General features: G+C 43.0%; 1 protein-coding gene across 1 annotated transcript in view; it reads right to left on the bottom strand.

Moving 5' to 3' along the window:
* GLP1R (glucagon like peptide 1 receptor) overlaps positions 1 to 23,373 on the bottom strand; it is an 85,267-nt gene that overhangs the window by 36,368 nt on the left and 25,526 nt on the right. Inside the window, exons 4-5 of the mRNA XM_086461910.1 lie at positions 19,152 to 19,248; positions 17,683 to 17,793 (exon numbers count right to left, since the gene is read on the bottom strand). Coding sequence (XP_086318036.1) covers positions 17,683 to 17,793; positions 19,152 to 19,248 — 208 coding nt within the window. The remainder of the gene's footprint in view (positions 1 to 17,682; positions 17,794 to 19,151; positions 19,249 to 23,373) is intronic.

Below are 23,373 nucleotides of genomic sequence, written 5' to 3'. Positions count from 1 at the left end.
GCTTTAGTCACAATAAAAAAATATAATTGAAAAAGAGCTACACCTTGCATTTTGCCTTGAAGGCAGAAAGGTCGGTGGTCACTTCAAGTTCCTGAAGCAGGAAGAGAATAATTTTCAGTTATCTTCCATGGTTGGGATGAGAGGTGGGGAAAGAGATTCATACAGTCCTACTGTGAATTCTCCCCATCGCTAGCTCCTAGCTTGAAAGATCCAAGGAGCACTTGAAATTCTTGCAATAAAAAAACAAACAAACAAAAAAAACAAACCAAAGAATACTGCAAAGAAGAAGAGTGATGATAGGCATCCATCCACACACCTACCAAGAGCTGGACCTGAGCTTATGCAGACCTAACAGAGACCTTCACATAGCGCAAGGGGAGACCCAACTAAGTAGCCTCAGGCCATGTCACCAGCAGCACAAACCCACCCTGCATGTCCTGGAAATCCTCAGTGCCTGAATCCTGCACTGTCCTATCAAAAGCACAAAGTCAGAGACTCTGCATATGGAGATGATGGTGTCTGGCATCACCCAAAGGATATTGTGTCAGAGACTCTGCATATGGAGATGATGGTGTCTGGCATCACCCAAAGGATATTGTGTGCACATAAATTCTTGGTTTTGAATATTCATTTTGGAGTGAAATTAACAAAACAAAACTAAACATTCAAGAATTAGAAACTGTTAAGCTAAAGCTACTTCTGTGGGTTTTAGTTCCACCCAATAACACTGTTTCTACATACAGAGTCATACGTTCTTTCCAACATAATCTACTGTTTCATTGAGGATACAGAATAGAGGGAGATAATTCAATGGGAAATTATTCATCCTTACTACTGTGAGATGTCAAGTCATGTTTAAGCATACTGAATCAAGTCTATACCAAATCAGTATTTTCTTATTTGTATGGTCCATTCAAAGACCACCAGTTCAGCTCTGCAGTGAATGCTGTGTTATTATCTCACACATAACCCCAAAAAATAAAGAGCATATTCTAGTCACATAGTAAAGTCAGATTTATACAATGAAGAAAATTATGCAGCCACAAAATTTGTTCTGCACAGACATTCAGTTGTCCTAGTGCAGAGATCATACTCGCCAGCTCTGCAATATCTTGCCTCACTCAACACAAACTCCCACAGTTAGTGAGGCAATGATCCTGCAGAGAAGAGCCCCCTTTACTGCATATCTCACAAGCTGATCCATTCTGCATAGTGAAGGAATAAGAGATCTGTGGAAAAATCATAGAACATAGCTTCACAATTAAAAACTACTTGCATAATGGTGGCCAATAAAGGTTGTGTGAGCAAAGTCGACTACACCACATCATAAAGCAGTGAGTTGGGTAGGAGTTAATCTCCCAGAAAAATGAAAATACCTTCCTGAAAAAACAATACTGTTTTTTAACACAGAGTATTACCCTAAAAAGAGCTATACTCTCCAAGCATTTCAGCTGAGTAACTTATATTGAGAAAGAGCTGCATTAACTATGCTAGACCACACTGAAACCTAACATAACTTTGTGAAATATACTTTAAAAAACAACTCATAAAAATGCATGCATGTATGTATGCATTAGGTTTAATAGAGAGTGTTTATGAACTATAAAAGATATGTGAATTATTGTAATAAAAAAGGCTGTTTATGAAAAGCAAGTATTTATGATAATGGTACATCTTTGTGAAGGTTTGGTAAGATACCAAAAAGCACCATTAAAAGCTTTGTTCAGAATAAATAAAAGTGGGTTGCAATAAATTTATTGCAACAACAAACGTGACTGGAAGTTTAATGCATAATAAACTTGTAAAAATGGTGCTAAGAGGTTTTGTGTTTTAAAGTTAGTTAATGTAATTAATAGAAGACATCTCATTAGAGGATGTTAAAATAAAGCAAAGAATTATCCAATAAAAAGTTTTCTTAAAAGGCTGCAAAAGACACAATTAAAGTCTTCCCAGGGCAGAGGAATGGATCTACTTTACTATGCCCATGCTCCAAGGACTTGTAAAAATAAGCCCAAAAAACTCTGAATAAACAAACAACACGCAGACAGCGAAAGAAAGACAAGCTAAAAGAAAAGGAAACAACTAGGCAAATAATTAGCATAACGCTTGCTGAGCTGAAGCAAAGAAAAACAACTTTGAGAAAAAACAACAGATAACTAGTATGTTAAATATGCAAAGCTAGGAGGGAGAGGGAAGTAAGCGTGCAAATAAACACCAGTTGTTTGATGAAGCTTCTGAGCAAAACAAGAAGCTCCAGAAGATGCAGGCTAGAACCAGTGCCAGGTGCTGCAAACCAAGTGCCAATCTTTGGCAACAGGGAAATTAGGGGTATTTAGCCATCCTGAAAAACAACGGTATGAAGAACCAACGATTCAACAATCCTAATTTATCATCTCTCACAGGACAGGCAACAAAGATAAACCAAAAAATCCTAAACAACTGGAAGCTTTCAGCACAGCAACTGCAAAACATACAAAAAAAAGAACCCAAACCATGGAACTTCATTTAGAGATGACTATAATTCTACAGGTATTAGCCACTATCACAGAATGGTAGGAGTTGGAAGGGACCTCTGGAGATCACCTGGTCCAACTCCCCCACCAAAGCAGGATCACACAAGATCGCATCCAGGCAGGTTTTGAGTATCTCCAGAGAAGGAGAGACCCCACAACCTCCCTGGGCAGCCTGTTCCAGGGCTCTGTCACCCTCAATGTAAAGAAATTTTTTTCATGTTCAAGTGGAACTTCCTCTGCTCCAGTTTGTGCCCGTTGCCCCTTGTCCTGTCGCTGGGCACCACTGAAAAGAGCCTCGCCCCATCCTCATGACACCCACCCTTTAGATATTTGTAAGTGCTGATAAGGTCCCCTCTCAGTCTTCTCCAGGCTGAAGAGCCCCAGGTCTCTCAGCTTTTCCTCGTAGGAGAGATGCTCCAGCCACTATCTACAGAAAGTAAAGGCAGTGGATACTTCAAAGCAGAGCAAATAAAATGAAGCATCTCATGCGTTTCAAAGAGCGAAGACATCCATTTTTATTGAGCAAGCTGTGCAATGTGGCATTGGTTAAAGGCTTATTACCTCTGTATACATGACCTAAAGCATCTGAAGCTGAAAAGAAAAATGATATCAACTGGTAAAGGCTTTCCTACAGACATAGCTCTTCTACTCTCTGCAGAACTAGCATTACAGAGATAAGCTGCATCTATACAATAAGTCGTACCATGCAATGAACCCCAAACGCGGCTAGCTCAAGTATAAGAAGAAATACAGCCCCTGATTCTACTGCTCAGGACACTGCCCTGTGCCACATCAATATACCCCTGTGCTTTGGCAATGGATTTCTCTGCTACCCAACAAGGGGATACTGATTTTGAGTTTCAAGCTCTGTAGTAGATATGCCTTAACACTAACATTCTTCTGCCTTCCTCTCCTCTCTGCTTCCTTTGCCCCTCTCCTTTTAGCTACTGTCACACCGTTCCTCTTTCTCCCCTGCCTGCATTCTCCTCCTTGGTTCTCTCCTTTTCAGCTTTATTCCTCCAACCCTCCCTGTTGCTGCAACAGCTACTTCCATGCTGCTGATCTGCCTACCCACCGCTGACCCTTCCCCTTCACCCTGCACTCTCCTGTTCCTCTCCCAGGTCCTACTCTGACTTGCTGTTCTCCAAAAACACTGTCATTCAACAAAATTGCTACCTGACTCCAGCCTCTGACACCTCCCTTCTTGCTGATCCATTCCTCATCACGCCCCAGCCGCTCCTCCTGCTCCAGCCAAGCAGTAAGGAGGGGTGAAAACAATGAAGCACCTCTGTTCTCCAATCTGAAGCCTGCTGTGGCCAGCAAGGGCACATGCCCACACAGCCCATGAGCCAAAAGCACCCCTGGCCTGACAGTCACACAGCATTTGAGAAGAAAGGACCACTGCTCCGCTCTCACGTGGCCTCTGGAGACTGTAGGTACAAACTAGTAAGTCTAGGGAAGCACACATGAGGAATTCATCCCTGTGAGCAGCAAGAGGCATATCACCACTACCACAGAACCATCGTCCTCTTCCTCATCCACATACTGAAATGTAGAACAAGGTTTTGACAAAATGTTCTCTAAAAACATCAGCATTAAAACAGATTTCTATTGTGTCGAATCTCAAACAAAGCTCTGCAAACCTATAAGCTACTAAATACAAGCTCTTACAAACAAGAAAAAAGCAACAAGTGCTTTTATGATGAAAACCACTGTCTTTGCTGTCAATAATGTCTGGAGGCCACTAAAGCTGCAGTTACGTCCGGGTTTACCTTTCCATTGCAAAGCCAATCTTTACACTAATCTCTGATTCTTACTCTCCAACCCAAAGTTGGGACCTATCCCCTGACCTAAAAATCAGGAACTCTTACACCATTCCTTTAGTCATCTTCCAGAAGTTTTCTATCCCATTTTCACTTCCACTCAATTTTCATTTCTTGAAAGGTATTTGGATAGACTTACAATCCTTTTGTCTTAAACTTCTTTTCCTGCCAAGGTGCAATCTTTTCCTTGAATATCCACTACCAACGCTACCTCACATTTTTAAAACCTTAGAGAGTCCCACTGTCATTCATCAGCCACACAAACACAGCGTTTTCCACATTTTTCCCCATGCTTTCACTCTGTTTGAAGGAAATTGTGGGCACCCTCCTTCATTAAGCTCTTGGACAGCCATCAGGCAGGTTTTGCATATGGAAGCCAGGTTTTTTTTGCTTTCAGAGCAAATATGCTGATGAGCACTTGATCCTTTTCTTGCCTAGTGCATTTCTGCTCATCCCAATTGTCAAAAAGTAAATTAGTTCCAGAAAGGGCAGATGAGTCTGGCTGGGCACCAACCACCACTATCGTTATTATTGTCATTGAACCAGACACGTACCCAGGTTCTCTCATAAATATGTTGCCCAGAAACACTTTACTCAAAGAAAATTTGAAGTGATATATGGGAATCCTAACAGTTAACATTTGAGGCCTGTTTGAGGAGGATTAGATATACTTTCAAAATTCATAGCAGGGACCTGGGTCTCAGGCAAAATCTAGTCTATGACAGAAAACTCTCAAGGGGAAAGTTACCAGCAAAACACACAAGTGGAAAAGGATAATACTGCAAAATAAATAAAATTGTGTACATGACCAACAAGTGCAATTATTGTATAGGTTAGCACATTTTCAAGTTAAAGCTGCATTTGTGAAATGGCGTGAAAGGAAGGATGTTCTATAATTAGACTACTTATAGGCAGACACCTTTTAAATCAGTCCACATTTTTTTGCATGACTACTCTGTCAAATGAAAATATTATAAAACTTTCAAACAGAGCAAACAGAGCTAATAAATTCAAGAGGCAGCGTAATTCACCTTTACATAAAACATTTGCTTTTATAGATATAAGTAGATTGAGTTGTATCTTCATCCAAATTCAACTGAGAATTTCAGGAGAAAGCAGCAACCTTTAAGCTCCAGAAGTGTATTTGTTATGTGAGGGAACACATATAGGCTGGATGCGAGAAAAGCATTTCCCACCCCCCAAAGGTGAAGTGCCAGTGATTCCTGGAAAAGGAAGGAAGCAGCGGGCTGTAGGTCATACAGCTAGTTGCTCTCAACCTATGCTGGTTTAAGATCAGGTATTCATGTTTCATCCCATATTTGGGATTTGGAAAAAAATTAATACTTCACTAATTAGCAATATTTAGCTAAGCAAGAAAGATAATGAGCTGTTTTCAGCAAGGCATTTAATTATGTAGCACACACAAGCACTTATTCAGGCCCTTAATTAGTTCAATTTACTCTTTGTCCACTGCAATTAAAAACTGCAAGTTCTTAAGTGCAAGTAACATGCAGAACGGTTTGATGTCCCTTCATTTAAAAGAGTACAGGGGTACTGTGAACAAATGGAAGTGGGTAGGTAATACATAATTCAGTTATGCAAGACCTGTAATGAGAGAGTAGATGAAGTTTAAGGTATTGGTGAGCTCAAACACGTCTGTTGGAAGCTAAGCTACCTGCCAGATTAGCAAGGGCAAGGCACAGAGGCAGTCCAGTAGCTTCCTTGCAGCTGAGTTAACGATATTTGTCACTTAAATGTTCACAGCCAGATCAGCAGCTGGGCGCAGCTTCTCAAGGAGCCACAGAAGGAGGCTCAGCTACGTCTCTGCACAAGTGTGCCTTGATACCCTTGACTGTTCATCTCAGAACTGCTTTAGCAAAACTATTATACAGTTCTAACTGAAGAACTGCTGGAAAACATGTGGTCCTGCCACAGACACAGCAAGCTGATATCCTACAGCAAGGCTGTCCAGCAGATATGCTGTGTCCAGCAATGCAGAAAAGTAAATTCTCCCCAGAGGGCCTCGGGTGACCAGATCTGTACCTGACACAGGAACAACATGCAGCTGCTCCCATCACCCATACGTGCCCTTCAATGTTTGGCCACATGTAAAAACTTTTCTCCTCTTCCCATCACAAATGTGATGAGGATTGCCCGTGTTTTGGTCGCAGGAGAAATCAGAGCATATAGCTTTTCACTGTGCCTAAAGAAGTCACATCTCACCCCAGCTGCAAGTTCATAAACCACTGCTCTGTTGCATGTACCTCAATCTGAAGATAACCAGCAATTTACTTAAAAATATAGTTCAGGTTTTTTAAACAAATAAAATAGATGAAATGGAGAATGGCATTGCCACATGGCCCACAATAGATGCATGTTAATAAATCTGTTAATGACGACTTAAAAATTATTTCTTCCAATAGTCGCTATATCTACCCTTGAGATGAGCAGCATATGTTCTAGAGTTCTCTGGTGTACTACCAGATGGAGACTAAAAACAGAGACAGAGGTGAACTTGAAAGACTAGGGGGTTTATTTTTTTTTTAAGAAAAATGAGATTGCCAATTAGCTTGAGACAGTTTTTCGTGCAAGGAAGTATAAATTTTGAATTGCTTACGGTTTAGTGAATGCAAAGCAACATCTTTTTCACTCCAGCATTATGGAGAGCTTTCTGGAAACTTGGTTTTATTAGAGCAAAGACGGGAAGAAATGTAATAAGTGTCTAATCATCTTCACTTTATCCAGTATTTGAAGTGAAACATTTTCTTCCGTGTTAAAAGACAAACAGGTAGTTTAGCTATATGTTCACATAACCATCTGCTACCTTGGTTTCAAGAAGGTATCAAACTGTGAAACTGGATGATTAAACAAAAAGTGAGAGAGATTAAGCCAGACAAGGTTTAACCTGGTCCCCCGAACCAAATGTTCCAGCCATGCCTATACTTCCAAACTGTCTGAAGGAAAGACTCTCACACAAACATCTCCTTCCTCAGCTGCAGCTTTCCAAAGACCCCTCTAGGAAGCAGCACATATTGTTTCCTTTGGTCTGCCTCGCACAGGCAGTAGCAGCATTTCACTGCCCCAGCATCATTACCCACAGGAGAGCTCACAAACCAAAGCATCTTCTGTTTCTGCTTTTTGTGCTTGTGGCATTATGGCACCCTGTCCCCAAACTCCCTCCCCTCTCCAACTCCAAACCGTGCCCAAACCCAGGCAACCCTGGGGAAAGGAGGGAGGACCAGGACAGTGGATTTAATCCCGCAGCACAGCGGATGCCCTGCTTGAAGATCAGCCCTCCATGACCACATTTGATGGCAGGGGGAAGGCGTTAAATCACTTTTAAGAAAAAGTTGCCTGCAGAAGCTTTTCCAACGGCCCGCAGGCAGTGGGCTGAGCGGACTGACGGGACCGCGTTGCTCACGGGACAACATTTGAGCAAGGCTTAGAGAGATGAAGTCAGTTATATCACTCCCCCAACCCCAAACGAGTGCCTACCACCAGCCTGCTTCCCACCATGCTGCCACCTGCCCAGCCCAGGAACACTCTGCTGCAGGGAGGGCATGACGCTACCGGCCACCTCTACCAACAGTCAACGACCCAAAATCCCTGCTGAGGCAGAAGTCTACTTGCCATCCCCCCTCACCTGGGTCACAACGTGGTATGCCGTGGGCCTAAAGCACTTGCAACAACGCCCTGATGAATGTGACAAGGTTCTCTTTCCTTTTTCAGCCCTTCTCTTTGGTGGTCACAACCACCACAGGCTAATCTCTCTGATCCCAAACCAAATCCATTTCAACACTTCACATTTCTGCTGCTTGGGTAGCAGGGAATAGGATCTGCAGTATTGCTGTGCATGATGCCATCACAACTCTAAGTCTATAATCACAGCTTTTGGGGAGGGGAAGGTGCCACACAGGAGGGAAGTATTAAGGCATGATAAATTCATGATTTAAACAGCAGCCAGGACTAAGCTAGACACTAATCCGAGGGGCAGCGGGGACTGTGAGGAAATTTCCATCATCTCTGCTGCACCACAAAAAGGTTTGCCTGCATCTTATAGCCCTGGGGAAATTGCTTTTAAAGAGCATAAAATCCTCACGGTTAGCCTGGTAATCTCCGGCACTTGGCAGTTCTGAGGTAACGCCCCATTTCCACCCAAAGCCTCACACAGAGCCCACACTTACCTAAAGACACCTCAGGAAAAACAGTTTTGTCACCAGAGAGGAAGCGTGTAGTGCTGGAAAAAGCGTCTCAGATGTAGGTTACAGCAGGAGCAAATGGCAAAGAGCTGACTCGGATGCGTCCTTGCACATAAAGGTACTCTGGAGCAGCAACCCAGTCTCTGGACTCTGCATTACCACACCCCTACATGAAGCTCAGTTCATGCAATTTCTGTGACTGGGCAAAACTACTGTGCAAAGTACAGTTGTGGTCCCAGATCTCCACAACACCCTTCAACTTATTAGATTTCATCAGACTCCGACTGCACCTCTAGTAGCCAGAGGCAGCCACAAGGTTGCTATCAGAAGTCATCTAATATTCCTGCTGAGTTCTTCTGCCATCAGAGAGACTTTCAGGTCTTTCACGTCACAGGCTGAAAAGCTATGTTGTTTCCAGTGGTCCCCAGGCTGTACTTCACCTGGTCTTCTGGGAGAAGAAGGGAGTAGGCGTCACCACTGCAACACGTAACGTAGCAAAGAGGATAATATAGAAAATAAAAGTGAATTATAGGAGACAAGTGATTCAAGCAAAGGTGAATGACAATGGAAGTTATTAGCTAAACAGAGGAAAGGATTTCAAACTAGAAGAAAGAATCTAGAGAGCATGGCGAATTACAAAGCACTGAGGCCTCATGGTCAACAGCAGTTAAAGGCGCACAAGCCAACTAGCCCTTTAGCTGGCACAAGAAACACTCAGGATTTACTGAGAGCTTGGTAGTTCAGGAGTCCTCCAATGGCCCACATATGGTCAACACTGGAAGACTTCATAGTAGTACAGACAATTTATTAGGTCTTATGTCTCCAAACAGGACTGAAGAGAATCCAACGCACACCTAGGGCATAGCTTCCTCCAAAGCAACAGACCCCAAAACTGCTCGAACTAACGCAGTCACAGCAAGTGACTGCAAGTGGGACAATCAGGGGGTTGCTTCAAAATTCACTATGGTGCCAGAGCAAGATACCAATACAGATACAGACCAGCAGTCAAGACAATTCAGGTGTCAGACTCCTCAAAACCAGAGAGATTTGAAAACAAAAAGCATTCAAAGAGTTCACAGGATTTTGAGTGGAGATCTGAATAACAGCCATACCTGTGTCAACGCCAGTTTGCAGCCAGCTTCTGCACAGCCCAGTGCATATAGGAGCAACTGATGTGGCTATTGTTCACATAACTTGTCTGAAACTAGTACCTCTGCAAGGTTTTTTAATTAGAAAGGATTTAGTGCTATTAAACAATAAAATATCAGAACCCCAGAGGGGGCATAATTGCAAGATGAATTGTACAGCTCCACAGTTTCCAAATCCACATGGTGCTATTGGCAGCTAGCCTTCAATTATAAGGAGGTAACAAGAAAAAAACCACGCAGCCAGTGACAGTGAGGCAAGGCGCCTGCTGCCCCTCAAAGAAATACTGCTCTCCTTGGAGGTTTCTGCACTGATTGGACTCGGAGACAGCTGCTGCCCTAGTACGACGCATGGTAATCTCACCAACTACAATGTAAATAGCAAGATATGCAAAGTTGACCTAGTCTAACTTCAATGCCACCATAAACTGAATAGGCTTTCTGTTTTTTTTTTTTTCACTAAAGGCAAGGTTTGGCCCAAGCCACATATGGGAGCAAAAGCTTTGACTCAGGCAGTCAGAAGTACGTGAAGTTTGCCTTCAACAAGCTTTGGCCACGATACAAAATCGGTGCTGGCAACTTCACAGAACAAATCTTTTTACCAATAGCCTCCCTCCTTCTACTTCAGCATCTCCCCATGAAGAGCTGTCCAACAGTGAGAGCTGCACAAGAACAAACAGAAGCAAAACAAAGCCGGAGTGAAAGAGCGCATACAGGTTTGAAACTGCCGTTTCACTGAAATTTCACTGCAGAGTCCTGAACAGAACGCTTTGTTTGACCAAAATTAGTCCCCTCCACCTTCTGTTTGCCACTGCTTCTCATTGTCCCAAAGGGCCTCTCTCACTACACGCACAAAGCTGTTTTATACAGCACTAGAGGGACACAGATGACTTTATGAACTCCTGCCGTGTAGTTACAGCCCAGCAGGGTCTGGACTCCTTGTTTGCTATGATACCAAACCCCTGCACTGTGCTGTGAAACACATTAGCCACCTATTTCTCATTCCAGTGACAATGCATTGAAACAGAAGCTACTCTAAACCTCAGCTCCTTCGGCTTCAGTGTGATACCAGTTACCCAGATCCCTATAATGTCTTTATTTTGTAATTTATGGTATTGCCTTAACAGGAACAACCAATATACCTGAAGCAAGTGAATGCTAATACAGCTGCAATCACACCAATCAGGAAACTGATCTGCACGAGGGGAAAAAAAAAAAGACAGGACTCACAGGGATGAGGACAACCCCCCACATTTCAGCTGGCTGAAATTCCCAATCTAGCTTGCTGCATAGCTACAGATGGAAAAAAGGCAGTTGTGAAGTACTACTGAAGAAACACATAATAGACCAACCTTCAGGCCACATCCCAAAAGTGCACCAACAATCCAATACCCACTACACTTCCGTGTGAACCATAAAACAAAAATTCCTCCAAAAATTCAGGTTTAATTTACTTGCCTGTCACAAAGCAAGTCTGCAGCAGTACAGGGATACGCGCTTTCGAGCGCAAAATCTTGGTCTAAGGTGATCATTCTCCTATGCAATTATCGCCAACATATTCCCCAGCCTTCAGAGCCCATCCTTGCAGACAGCATGCCAACACCAGGTTTGGCAGGGATGCTGACACATCCACTGGGTTACACAAAAAAAAGTCTCAGGTTCAGTGTTTCTGAAGAGAACTGACACGCAAGTCAAGATTATCTCTGCTGGACTTTGCTGCTTGCTAAGGCAGCCTATACTTTCAAAAAGGGCAGAAAATGAATGTTGCAATCACAAAGCAAGGGATGCTGCGAGACAAAACCTTGCAACCGCATGCATGGCTTAGCACAGAAGACCTGCAGGCCCATCCTCCGTGGATTTGTCTTGTGAAAGACTAGTCTTGAGTCTCCATATACACGTAAATTTGAATGGACATACAGCACTGAGCACCAGGTTTATTCTCAATTTCGACAATGAACAGATGCCCATCTCCCTGCAAGCTGCTCTTGTACCTTGAGATAAGTGAGCAATCTGAAGACCTGGAGGAAGCATCACTGCTGAACCCATGCCCACAATGCCGGCAGCGATTCAGAGGCTGCCACCTTAAGGAAACAAAAAGAAAGTTACACCTCAGCAAGCACCTCTGTGGCAGCAAGTAGAGACAAGAATGTACCAACATGTGGGGTTGGACTAGTGACACAGCACACACCTGCTGAGCAGGTAAAAAGTTCTCCGTATCATTTCCAGCTTGCCGCTCTGCTAGGCCACCCGCTGAGCTACATCTGCTGTCGAGATCTGCAGAAGGGCAGGCTCAAGACTGACAGCCACTAGAACAAGAACAGTGGGACGCAAACAAGAATAAACGCCGTTAAAGTTTAAGGTTTGCAAAACCTGTAATTGATTAAGGAATGCTCCAGCATTACAAGCTCTTCCCATGCCAATTCTTTTCCCTATCTCCTATTCTGGCTGACACCAAGGGAAATTTGTAGCACCTGACAGTAACTAGTTACCAAGACTTAACATCTTAAAAATTAACAGAAAGAGAATCACAAACTAGTCAAGATTGGAAGGGGACTCTGGAAATTTCCTAGTGCAACACCCTGCTCAGAGCGGGGTGAAATACAGCAGGTTACTTAGGTCCATGTCCAGACCATCTTCAAAAATAGAGCCTCCAAAACCTCTCCAGATCACCTGTTCCAGGCATTTGGCCAACCTCAGTACAATAATTATGTTTAAAGGAAATTTCCTGTATTTCAATTTGTGACCATACACATTGACAAGATCCCCCCTGATCCTCTTCTCCAAGGCTGAAGAATACCATTTCGCTCAGCCTTGCCTCATACAAGAGATACTTCCATCCCTTAATAATCTTCATGGTCATTCACTGGACATCCATGTCTCTCATACTGGGGAGTCCAGAAATGGACAAAGCACTCCAGACATGTCTCACCCTGCCCCCAGAACAGAGAAGGATGATCCCCTTGAGCTGCCCATGACACTCTTCCCAATACAGCCCAGGAAGCTGTTGGTGTTCCTTGCCTCAAGGGCACACTGCTGCTCATGCTGAGCTTGGTGTCCAACAGGACCTCCAGGGACTTCTGCTAAACTGCTTTCCAGCCAGATAGTCTTGGTGCACGCAGCTACTTACCCCACCCCCCCGGGGCAGAACTTCACAGGATTCCCATCAGCCCATTTCTTCAGCCTCTCAAGGTCCTCCTGAATGGCAGCACCATCATGTGGCATATCAGCCACTCCTCCCAGTTCTGTATGGTCTGCAAACTTGCTGAAGGTACACTCAGTCCCACCCTCCAAATCATTAATGAAGATGTTAAACAGTCCTGGCCCTACTACCAATCCCTGGGGTACACCCCTAGGGACCAATTTCCAACTGGATTGAGTGCTGCTGACCACAACCCTGTTTGTCCAGCAGCTCAGCCTGTTTTCAGTTAATCTCATTGTTCGTTTATTGAATCCACACTTCATCAGTTTGTCAATGAGTATATTATGGGAGACAGTGTCAAAAGCCTTACTAAAGTAGAGATAAATCCATCCAGTGCTTCCCCCTTATCAGCCAAGCTAGCCATCTCATCAGGTTCGTCAAGCATGACTTCACCTTCATAAATCCATGATGACTACTCCCAGTCACCCTCTTGTCCTTTATGTGTTTGGAAAGAGTTTCCAGGATTATTTGTTCCATCACCTTCCTAGGGCCTGATGCAAGGCTGATCACCTAGAGTTCCCCAGATTCTCCTCAATGTGCTTCTTGAAGACAGTGCTGACAATTACTTTCTTCCAGTCCTCATGAATCTCCCTCAATTGCCGTGACCTTTCAAAGATAATCAACAGTGGCCCAGCACTGGCATCAGCCAGCTCATTCAGCACTTGCTAGTACATCCCACCCAGTCCCATGGACTTGTGTATGTCCTGGTCAAGCATTCTATTATCTGATCCTCCTCCACTAAGAGTAAGTCTTCCTTGCTCCAGACTTTACCACTGATCTCAGGGGCCTGAGATTGCTGAAGGTAAACTTTACCAGTAAAGACCATGAAGGCGGCAGCAAGCACCTCAGAGTCATTTCCCCATCCCTTGTCACAAGATCCTCCTGCCCCATTCAGCAGTGGATCCAAGTTTTCTCTCATTTATGTTTAGAAGCCCTTTTTTTCACCTCCACATTACTTGTCAGATTCTGGGTGGGCTTTGGCTTCCCTAATCCTATCCTTGAACAAGCAGCATCTCCGTATGCCTCCTGGGTCACCTGTCCCTGCTTCCGACTCTTCCACACTTTTTATGGAAACGACCAGGTCATAAAGAGAACGGCACTCAGTGCTTGCTCCATTTCAGTACCCCCATCCTAAGCAGTATTCAGTTTCAGGTGTTTCAGTTTATTGCCCAGAGGGCTTCTGGGGGTATGGTGTGAAAACCTGACTCCTAATCAAAGGAAGTGCAGTCTTAAATAAGCAAGCTTGGCTGAAGCACTTTATACTTCACGATGACCTTCACTGGACGGATTTTGAAAGCACTTTGCAAACATAGTCTTATCTTTTAATTTTCTCCACTTTCATCAGATGAAGAGATGGAAGCCCTACAGTGCTAGAGGCTATTTCAAGTTCCAAGTACGGGGCTAAGCAAGAAAAGTGATTACTGTAAATCCCAGGGTGTCCAATTTCCTATTGCTCTAGATCTTCCACTATAATGATGGTACCTTTTCATCATGGCAGTCTATTAGCATTCACTTTGAACATGACTCCACAAGAAGTCACAAAATAGTATGAGCTCATGGTAACTCAGGCTCCTAAGTTGCGTACCTGGCTTTGATACGAACTTCTTGTTTTAAATTAGATAATGAAAGGCCTCCTTGTTCCATTTCTATTCCTTGCTGATAAAACAGATTCAGGTAGATGCACAGTATGCACAACAAGGGAACATGTCCAGAGGTTTAATGACTTTCTGAAGTACTTCTGCAATCCTCCCTAGCAAGGGGTTATACAAAATGCTGAAAATGAACTGAAACAAACACTGCGTTCAGGATAACTAATTTTCTAAAAAAAAACTTATTTCCAAAAGTATGAAAGATATTGCACATTGCAATAATTTATTAATCTGCACTATTGTGTTAAACCTTGGCTCTCTCCAGCAGTGATATTTCATGAGCAGTTGGAAGACAAGTAAGTGTGTCCAGGGTCTTAAAGACAGCAAGTAAATCAGTTTAGAGGAAAGAAGTTTAATCTGTGACGAGTTTTAGATATTCAGAAAGATTAGCATTATTGGAAAAAATTCTGCAGCATCCAATAATTTTACATCAATTATGAGGTAAGCATTAATCTCAAGTTTATAAAAGCTTGTTTACCCATTCTAAAAACATAATATCTTTATGAATAATCTGAAGATCAGCAAGCAGCATTTTAGAGGTTATCAAATTGGCAGTAACTACCAAGATAGTTGAGGTAATGTAGAAGATGTGCAGAACTTAGAAATACGGACACATTAGCATAATATTCACCCAGTAGAATAGAGAAACACATCAGGGGTGGGGGGAGGAAGTCACCCCAACATAGATGTTCAGCACAAACAAGACAGGAATAAAATTGCCAAAGCACACAGGTCACTTGACAAAGCAGGCAAGGCTGAACAGGCAACCAAGCAGCAGCAGGACCCCAGCTGAGGTGCAGAAAGAGTGGAGCAGATCATCTCTCCCACACACACCGCAGGTGCCCCTAACCACTAAGTACACCATAATGCTGGTTCCCATCTCTTCCCTTGAAACCCTAGTATCAAAGATGCATCAAGTTAAAGTGAAAACAGCAATCCAGACTCAGCAGTTTTGTCTTAGGGACTTAACTCTGAGACAAGCTTAAAGCTAGCCAGAAAGTTAATAGGTTGTGACAGTTGACCTGACATTTCCCCGCACGCATACATCCCACCACCAAACTGGTACATTTCCAAGCATCTGTCCCACTCAACTGTAAAAGCCATGAAGTGCTACAGCAGGTTGCCAAGGGCATCTGTGTCTAGATGTTGGCAGGATGGGACTGCAGGGTGGCCTCTGTCAGGAGAGGCTGGAGCTGCCCCATTGCTGGGCACAGCTGGTTCCAATGGACCCACCACTGAGCCCCTCAGCCATGATGGTTGCTGCCTCAGGGGAAATGTAAGAAGGCACCAAACACTGCCTGCCAGTGCAGAGTGAGGGGAAAAACAAGTGTGAGAAACAGCTCTGTGAGCACAGAGGTCAGAGAAGATGAAGGGGAGGAGGCAATGCAGGCACCAGAGCAGAGACTTCCTTGCAGCCCTCAAAGGTATCATGGTGGATGTGATGAGCTGACCTCAGCCAGCTGCCAAAAGCCCACCCAGCCACTCCCCCTCCTCAACATGATGGGGGAGAAAATGAGATGGAAAAGCTCATTGGTCAGGATAAAGACAGTAACTGGGAGAGGTAATGGGCAAAACCGGGACTGCCTGTGGCCACAGAGGGCAATAATTGTGGGGAATCTTTTGTGGTTGTAAAGCAGTGAAGGGACAAGAGATGGAGCTTTATTGTGTGCGTAAATTGTCCACTTTTGTCAGTGTTGTGATGACATTTTGATTTTGGTGCGAGGATTTCACCCCCCACACACACCACTACCCCTTCAAACAATGACAGTTTAATAAGCAAAGCAAATGCTGCAAGCACAAGCAAAGCAAAATAAGGAATTTATTCACTGCTTCCCATCAGCAGGCAGATGCCCAGCTACTTCTTGGAAAGCAGGGCCTCAGCACACATAACCATCACTCAGGAAGACAAACATCATTACCATGAGTGTCCTCCACCCACTTCTTCCCCCTTTCCCTGAGCTTTCACTGCTGACCACAATGTCCTATGGTAGAGAACATCCCTTTGGTCACATCAGGTCAGCTGTCCCATTTATGTTGCCTCCCAACCTCCTGCAGAACCCCAGCCTACTGGCCTCAGGCAGGGCACAGGCTGGAGCAAGAGCTTTGATGCTGGGCAAGCACCGTTCAGCAACAGCCGAACCACTGGTGCACTATCAACGCTTTAACCATAGATATGAAGAACAGCACCATACAGGCTGCTAGGAAGAAAGTTACCTCCATTCCAGCCAGATGCAGTACAACCTCCACCCCTTACTCCATTCCATTTGCATCATGTCCAGCTCCCACATTAGCCAATACATCTAAGCATCCTTTGACCATCCTATTACTTTTCTCCCGTTCCTGAAAGCCCGTCATACCAACACTTATAACACAAACTCCACACTTAAATCACCTTTACATGCAGCATTCAGATTTATACATCCTCACTGAACCAGTATCATCTATCCCTTAAAACAGTGGCCAAAGCCAATTTGCCACACCAAGGTAGCGAGTCAAACTGTTTCATTTAGACTTCAAAACATCGGAAGGTCCTTCACAAAGAACAAGCTGTACAAGACACTGCTTTCAAAGGCAGAACAGCAGACGAAGCCATCCAATACACATTGCTTTCAAGTGGCACCCAGTGTACATAAGGATGTAAAATTTAAAAGGTGACATTCAGTCCTTTAGAGAAAAAAAAAGGTTTTGCAATCACTGACAATGCCTTCATCTTGCAGCATGCTGAGAAACAAGTTTATCTCAGGAAGCAGCACAAAACACTTTCACTTTAGACCTTTTTGCCTTCAGCTGCTCCAGAACAACCTACCATCTAGCTTTGCTAGTTTTAGCTCAGTTTTCAAACTACACCATTATTATTGTTAGATAGTCTTCAGCAAGCACCACGCTACTATTTTATCAATAGTCACCACTATTCAAGCAGCAAAAAAGCACAAAAATCCAAACTAAGTGCAACCCTTAAAGAACAGTCTCTTCTCTCATTTTCATTTTCTCTTGCTAAATGAGATAAGAGCGTATCATGCTGAGCCCCATTCCTACTTTATTCCGCAGAGAACTGACTGTATTCAGACCCATTTAAGCCAAATTTATCCTCACTAAGACTATACAAGGAAAACGGAGTTGGTTTAAAGCTACGCCTGTAAGGAAAGGCTCTTACCTGCGTTAGCCCAGGGGAGGTACCAGGGGCAGCTGACATTCACATAGGTGCCGGGCAGTCCGTCTGGCCAGCAGGCATAATTGTCAAATGTCCTGTTGCAGAACTTGCCTTCTGCAGAGAGATGTAAGGGAGGGTCATGCCATTGCCTTGCACTAGTGCTGCAAGGAGGAAAAGACTGAAGAGCAGAAAAGGAAAGACATGTGCATTTAAGCCACAACAACATCATACAATTAAGCTTTGGTATGGAGTTAGGCGAGATTTCCTTGTCCAAAAGTTCATCCCCACAAAAACCAGGAAACTGTTGTTTCAGGGGGGAATTGAAGAACAGATAAGGGTCTTTGACTAAACCAAGGTATGAGAAACTCAAACTAAAACGCCATCTACAATACTAATCCATTCTCATCTTTTCTTTTACATTCTTAAGTGTCTCAGTTTAATTAAAAATAATTTTGCTACAAAAACTGTAATTATTTCCAAGAATGGTTCAGAGTTGTGCAGTTGGAAAATCTAGCCTAATATATAGATCCATCAACGAAATACTCACACACGACCGTAACTTTGCATTACAGCTTAATCAACATGAGAATACTTCAGATTTATTAGACTGTCATTGTTAGAGGGCAGCACTCAGCAGGATAATAGAGCAGAGGAGATGAATGTTTCCCTGCCACTGCTGTCACCAGCTACTGCTCTCACCCTGCCATAATAATGTAGTTAAGTGAAGGAAAATTAACAGTTTTGAAATAATTCTTCACAGACACAACTTTAGACCCATCTTATCTCTCAGTGTGTCACAAAAGCACTGAGGCATAGGAGAGGCTGCACTGTGCCCAGTTGTGAGCGTCACTGACAAATCACCAGTGTCCTCTAAACACCATGATGCTGGCACACCACAGCTGCTCTCAGCACATTACAGCAGCTCATCTGCTAAGACAAGCTGCATTCTCATTTTCACTAAGGCTTTTTTCGGGGTTTTTTTTTTTTTTGGTTGGTTGGTTTGTTGTGGGTTTGGGGTTTTTTTTTGCCCTTTGGTTTGTTTTTGATTTTTTTTTTTTTAAAGCCATTTCAGCATTTTGCAATGCTCAAATTAATTTATACCAACTTTAAGGCCCACAAAGTGCTAGGTCAATGTGAACAGCATAGTCACAGGTTTCCTAACACCTGTGCGCTCTCTCAACCTTGAACCCTAAAAAAGTCTCAGGGGTATTACATTAGTGTGCTGCTTTGACGGGCTACAGCCACCACAAACCACTCTGGACATAAAGACGAGCATCTTTACAATGAAATTGTTCTAGAAAATGCTTCCTCAGCAGAGAGGAGAGTCCCACAGAGAGCAAATGGGATAAAGAAGAAATGGACTGGAAAGTAAGACGGAGAAGTATTTTCAAGTTCTCATTTCATCACTCCCTTGCTACTGTTATCAGGCATTGTACAAATTAATACATTCTATCCCCACCAAGTGGGCTTACCTGCCGCAATGGGGGGTGCCTCGTACAAGTATTTCAGGCATTGGAGCTGATACTCCTTCCACTTCTGCATAACCCCAGAGAGGGACCCATCTGAACTCTGAAAGAGAAATAACAAGTCTCAGACACTGCAAGGATTTAAACTGAATGCTTTCATGCAGCCTGGGTAGAGGAGTGTGAAAATGACCACTAGAAGCCACAACAGCACTGCTTAGCATAAGGGGTACAAGATGCTGCTACGTGTTTGCATAGCACACCAAAGAACTGCAAAGAAATACCTTTGTGCCACAAGGAACTGAAAAGAAGACACAAGCAACTATACCATGCCCTCACTGAAACCCAAACTGAGCTAGCCTTGCTCTCTTGGACACATCCCAATTGTGGGATTTATTATCTCACAAAAAGACAGGGACAGCAGCAAGTCCTTCGGGGAGAGGTTTTCTTTCCAACAGCAGTATTTCTGCTATCCCATAAATGAAACCAAGCTAATTCACTGTATTCAGCAGATATTCCCCAAGCATTCTTACAGAACACGGATAAAAGCTTTTCCAGCTCAGCTTTTCTTCCATGAACAGCAGCTTTTCCCCACATCCAGCATATTTTTCCCGAAACCACAGAAAGAGCAGGTACCTCCTTTTTTTGCACAGTTTGACAGGCTGCAGATGCCACCATCAGCTACCCCAAGTGCTGAGGGGGCAGGGGAAAGTACACACAAACTCTTCTGAGCACAAAGGAAATTAACTGTTACTGAACTGAAAAATTTCGCGCTGGCTGCTTGCTCAAACCTAGCAGATGCCTCACCTGGCTCAGAGGCCCAGCTTACTCACTGCATCTAATTAAAGAGACATTAGTCCTCCTCTCCTCTCTCCACATTCATATAAACTGAATTACAAGTGTCAGGATTAGCAGGCTGCAATAACGCAGCTCACTCTGCATTCTTTTTCCAGAGGAAGGCCCAGCACAGATGTCTCAGATACAGTCAACAGCATAAACCTAATGGTACAACACACTAACACTGAGTGGAGGAAAACTCATTTAATCCCAGCTGATTAAAAGGAACCCGGGGCACACGAAGGATTGTTTTAAAACAGAGTAGTAATTCTGGCTTTCAGGAAAGGCGAACTGAATGCTTTCCACTACAACCGATGTGACTAAAATTTAGACACCAGTGCAATCACCTTGGTCTAAAAGAAGTAGAATTGGCATTTTTGGACTACAGACCTCTCTAGTCCTCTCCTCTTGTATCCTTCCAATTAACAAAGTTGTTTGCTTTTTAAACAACACATGCATCATGCTTCTGCCCAGATTAAGACACTACATTTAATTACAAGATGCCCTTGTACACGCAAGTAGTACAACATTTAGTAGATACCTGTATCGTGTTGCAAGAATAACTGCCTGTATTTACATGCAACTTAACTGTAGCTAGTGCCTCATAGCCATAATTTTAAAGAGTTTAGCCAGCTCCCCCTGAAGTCAAAAGATGCACAAGCTTGTGGATCTTTGAAATTCAGACCCTTGTGTGCCTGATTTAAATCATTTTATCTATGCCAATAAATGCTGCCAAAGTCTGTCTGCGCTGAAGTCCCTAGTGTAAAATGAATGCATCCCACTGAAGTTTAACCCCATGTGTCTACGGAAACACACAAACCTGTAGCATAGTGATCTATGCTCAGCATACCTGAAGGAGAACAAACCCATCACGACCGAAATTAGGTCTACAGGTGTGTGTAGAGAAACACATAACCAGTAACTCAAACTAAAATGCCATCTACAGATCCATGTCGGCTGAATAAGGATGGATGACCAGAATATGGGGAGAGAAAAACACTTTCAAACCTAACACTTCCCTCAAGCAGTCTTTAAAAAGTAACTTTCAGGTTACACATCGTTTAAAAGGTCTTCATTTTACAAGGGTGGTTACTGAAGTTATACAGGACTGTTTCACCCCCCCTCTCATCACCAGGTTAAGACTTTAATAAAGGAATTAGAAGGAACATTCAAGATAAACTCAAATTATGGCTCATAATAATTTCAGAAGCTACTAAGTGTCACACATCTTCCCAAGAAGTAACTATTGATCATGCATGCAGATGACCCCATCAAGTTAATCCAAATTCACCCATTAAAATTATGACAAGATAAAAGATGCAGTTTCATTTAGAATCAAGACTACCTTTGAAAATACCCTGAAAACATCCTAAAACTGCTTGCACTAGGAAAATTAGCTCTTTTGGAGTCAGCAAGCCTCGAAGTATTTTCTTCTAAATCAAGTTTTCATGTATTGCTTTCATGAATGCAAGAACAACCAACTTTAATTACATCTTAGAAAAAGCAAGCCTCTATCCCTCCATTTAATGAAAAAGTAGAAGCATTCTACTTATATTGGTTTCTCATAGTGTGAGAAGACAACTCTAATCAGGAGATTAGCAAACTACAAGAGTAAAATAATTAGACATGCCTTTTTGTGGTGATGACTGATTTGGTAGACAATTGGCTATTATCTGCCGTCTGTTGCACTAAGACAATCAAATATAAATTCCAAGACTACTTAATTTGTTCACTCTATGCCACAGTTTACTCTGGTTCAGCTAAATACCATGTTTGGTATCAGACAAATTGACTTACATTTTATTTTAATACATACTAATCCCCATTTCCCAGAGATTTTGGCCCACACGAACAAGAATCACAAGTTATACAGCGCCAGATTTACAATGTGAGTAGTTACTCAAATAAGAGGTACTGTATTTTCTTGAAAAGTGATTCAATACCTTCTGCAACACCAAAGCACTGAACACACATAGACAAGGACAAGGTTCTTGAGTGAGTACCCAAATTTTGGGTCAAATTACAAAAGTTCAAATAGATTTCTTACACTCAGGATTATACTGTTGTTGCTAAAAGCACTGGTTCTTGCATTTTAGTTCTGTGTTTTGGTTTTGTTTTGGTTTTTCCCAGCTATACTCAACCATGGGAGGAAAAACAGCAGTAGTTTTGCTGTGGTGAAAATGTATCACAGAAGGACAGCGGAGGAGAAGAGGGTGGAAACAAGGCTAAGTGGTTAAGGTAGAGAAGTCAGAAGGCAAGAATGGATGATGAAGGACATTAAAGAAATGAGTAATGGCACAGCATAAGGAACATAAAATGGAAGCAGAAAAATTAAGACAGGCCAGAGCACAGAGACTGGGAGCCTTTCAGTGTATGTATATAATTCAGTATCATTAATCTCCAGTGATAAATTAGCTCGTTCAACAGTCTGAAGACAGAATTCCTTACAAATCCTTAGCACCTTCATAGGAAAGTCTCCTTCTGTGGCCATCATTTGTCTTCACAGACCCTACTGTAAAAGGAAGCATTTTAATCACTTTTCAACACATCTTTGAAACTCCTGCTGCTGCAACAAAAACAGCATCCACACGGATCCAAGGTGATCAATGCTACAAAAGCACCATTCTAATACAGCGAAAGCCGAGCACACAAAGTATAAACCCTCAGAGGACTCAGATGGGACAAAACACACCATGGAACAGCATCATTCAGAGTGGAAGGGAGAATTCTTGGAGCTTTCAAAGCAGCCAGTGACTCCTGGGGTTATCTTCCCTCTTCTCCCATCACCATATAAAAGTACATGCATCAGAATGAGAAATTCCTCCTCACATTTGTATTTCTTACATCTTCGGTTGTCTGTTTTTCAATGGGAATACTTACGTCACAGCTTTTTCATGCTTTTAACATTGCAGGATAATAAGCAAGACTTCAACTTGCTTAAGCTAAAGGCTCACGTGTAACGTTACAACCACTGGGACCACCAAAATGCTCATCTTCATCTCCAAAAGTAAAAGCTGGGCAACCTGGCACTAAACCATGCATTGGTATGGCCTTGGTATTCTTCCCCTCAGACATTAACAATGACAGATCTACCTCAGGAGAGGAGGGTTCAGCTTACATTTACTGCCTTTTATCCCAGAAGCACCAGGCAGTTACTTTTAAACTTTACTGCCCTTTTTGAGAAGCCCAATGTGACACATTAGGCTATTCTACTCAGGATCAGCACAGGAACCAAGTCCAAGATAGATGAAGATGACACATTTTTAGCTTCATGCTTACTCTGACTCAACATTCTTTCCTGTATAATATGGATCTTACTAAACCATCTGTTGTGTCAGCATAAGCTATAGATCTGCATCAATAAAAGCCAACCCAGAGTGGAAGCTAAGCTGGC

Source organism: Leptosomus discolor, chromosome 2 (assembly GCF_034619465.1).
Source record: "Leptosomus discolor isolate bLepDis1 chromosome 2, bLepDis1.hap2, whole genome shotgun sequence".
NCBI lineage: Eukaryota > Metazoa > Chordata > Aves > Leptosomiformes > Leptosomidae > Leptosomus > Leptosomus discolor.
Note: the sequence above shows the minus strand (reverse complement) of the source record. Positions and strands in the feature narration are given on the sequence as shown.